The following is a 2,634-nucleotide window of genomic DNA, read 5'->3' as shown; positions in this document are numbered from 1 at the left end:
CAGTCGGACATTCATCACCATCATTCTTTTTCTTAATTCAAATAGAACTGTATAATGTCCAACATCAAAATATGTCTTAAAAAACAGTCTAATATTTCATCGATGGAGATAAAATCATCACTCATCTTAAATTAATAGAATTTTAAACAGTTTGAAAGAATGACGGAAAAGTCCAACATGTCTAACAAGTCACAGGGAAAATAGTATCATTCATGATTTTCACTTTCACAAAATAAGTGACTAACAATGAAGATAAATCTCTTGTGTTAATTATCATTTAAGATTTGTTTGTTAATCTTTTTTAACGTCACACCATGGGACACATTTACTGTGAAGTTCAGTGAAAATGTTCAGACAAACTGTGGAAGAACTGATGATTCTACTGTTTCATAGTCAATTAATCAATTCATTAATCCTGTCACAATCTGTCGACGGTTGAAAAATAGGTCCAAACATGTGGAGCAGGAGCAGATATCGTGACAGATTTTTTAATATCATTATACTGTAATATTCCAGAAGTGTCATCTTTTTCCTGGGTTTGGAGGCTGCAGACAGTAAAGTGACGTCATCTTCTGAACTCGGCCTGTTTATCTTCACCCACCAAGTCATCATCTCCACATTACTGATGATTATTAATCAAATCATTTCACGGGTTTAATAGTTTGTGAACGCACAAATAGTCATCCCTACAATATTGTTGCAGTATTGAGGTATTTGGTGACAAATAGGGGTGTCGCGATCCAATATTGATATTGGATATCGGTCCGATATCAGCCAAAAAATTAATATCGGATTTTATCGGACTACATCTAAAATCTCAGATCTAAACGCTCTGATAAGCTCCAGGACTTCCATCCATAGGAGACTCTGGCTGCTGTTTGAGTAACATCACTTGATCAAACCTTTTCTAACATTCCACACTACAAAATAAGTAATAAAAGTTTGTATGATTCATGCTGATATCGGATCGGATCGATATCGGTATCGTATCGGAAGTGAAAAAGTTTTATCGGGACATCCCTAGTGACAGATATTGTGATTTTCTCACCTCAGCTGCTTCCATCTCTCGGAGTACACAACATGTCTTCAGTCACAACTTACATGATCAATAATTACTGATATCAACCGATAGGAAACTTAAGTGTTGCTTATCTGTTTAATTTTGTGAACCACTTTGTAACTTTGCTAAGATAAGTGTTATACAAATGACGTTATTATTATTATTATTATTATTATTATTAATTGTTTCTGTTGGTTCTTTAAGTCTAAAACTTTTGTACTTTTTCTCAGTAAGATTTAACTCGACAGTATTTCTACACTGTGGTGTCAGTACTCAAGGACAAACACCTGAAGTTTTTATGTTATAGCACATTATAAGAAAGTTCTTTCATGATATACCACGTTATAAGATGTTTTCACGTTCACAAAACTTGCATATTGTGTAGTGGGATTTGTAATGTAGTATTTGTACACTAATTTGTTAGTAGTTTCTCCCGAGTAAAGTATGTGATTATTTCTTTAGAGGTCTGAAGCTAAAATCTTTGGGCTTTTTCTCAGTAAAATTTTAACTTCAGTTCTTTAACTTTAGAGTACTTCTACCCTGTGGTACTTCGGTACTTTTACTAAAGGACCAGAATACGTTTTTCCACCTCTGAGTAAATGTAATTAACAGCTCGTTACTTCTTATCAAACAGTATCAGAGATAAAAACATTAACCGGTTAGCACAGCTAGCTAACGCTCACAGCTAAATTAGCCTTCTAGCTAACAGTTAGCGACAGCAGGTAACCGTTTAAGAGCCAGTAACGGCGGTAACGTTACAATAAAACCCAGTAACGAACACCACTGATGATATGAAGGTAACTAGGCAGTCTGCCGAGCTAATCTTAGCATCTGAGCTAAAGTTAGCTAGCCTCTGAGCCCGTTGACGTCATCGCCCTGACGAACACGGTTAAATAAAGTTGTGAGAACCTTGATCTTGTTGAGGACTCCGGTGTTCTCCAGGTTCTGTATCAGCAGGTCCCTCAGTTCCGTGTCGTCCTCTGTGGCGGACATCTTTAGCTGAAGCTAACTGGAGCTAACTGAGGCTAACTGAGGCTAACTGCTGTCAGGACAACGAGCCAAAACAAACGACACGGAAGTGTCTTCTTCTTCTACGGTTTAATGTCAGCTGCTCACACACTGACGCCCCCTGCTGGACGGAGCCTGCTGGTTTTTACACATGAACTGATTTCACATCACAAACACATAAAAACTAACTCAATTGATCTGTCCCTTAATCGATTAGCTGTTTGATCCATAAAACGTCAGAAAAGGTTTAGGTCGGAGAGGAGAAAATATTCACATTTAAGAAGCTGAAATCAGAGAATTTTGACTTTTTTAAAAATTAAAAATAACTCAAACTTTTCATTGATTAATTAACCCTGTCACATACGTATTATCTGTAATAATTATGAACATAACTTGTGTTTTCAAAGTATTTAATTAAATTTCACCCACAGATTCAAATTGATTGAAAATGGACCTTTCTGTGCTGAAACATACAGTAAACAAGAAAACTCAAAATCAAAAATTAGTTACAAATTCTGTCTTATTTTTTCTGCCCTGCAAAAATACAAATGACAAAATACTCAAAA

The 2,634-nt window shown here is 35.8% G+C and overlaps 1 protein-coding gene across 10 annotated transcripts in view; it reads right to left on the bottom strand.

Moving 5' to 3' along the window:
* Positions 1-2,145, bottom strand: part of cep43 (centrosomal protein 43) — a 20,806-nt gene extending 18,661 nt beyond the window's left edge. For 9 of the 10 annotated variants that reach the window (XM_084737543.1, XM_084737547.1, XM_084737549.1 and 6 more), the window contains exon 1: positions 1,970-2,145. In XM_084737543.1, the coding sequence (XP_084593669.1) occupies positions 1,970-2,053 (84 nt within the window). In that variant the 5' untranslated portion in view covers positions 2,054-2,145. The remainder of the gene's footprint in view (positions 1-1,969) is intronic. The other variant, XM_084737551.1, reaches the window with a different exon arrangement.
* Between the last annotated feature and the right edge of the window lie 489 nt (positions 2,146-2,634).

Source organism: Lutjanus erythropterus, chromosome 15 (genome assembly GCF_056507025.1).
Source record: "Lutjanus erythropterus isolate fLutEry1 chromosome 15, fLutEry1.hap2, whole genome shotgun sequence".
Classification (NCBI taxonomy): domain Eukaryota; kingdom Metazoa; phylum Chordata; class Actinopteri; order Lutjaniformes; family Lutjanidae; genus Lutjanus; species Lutjanus erythropterus.
This window is presented reverse-complemented; position numbering and strand designations above follow the sequence as displayed.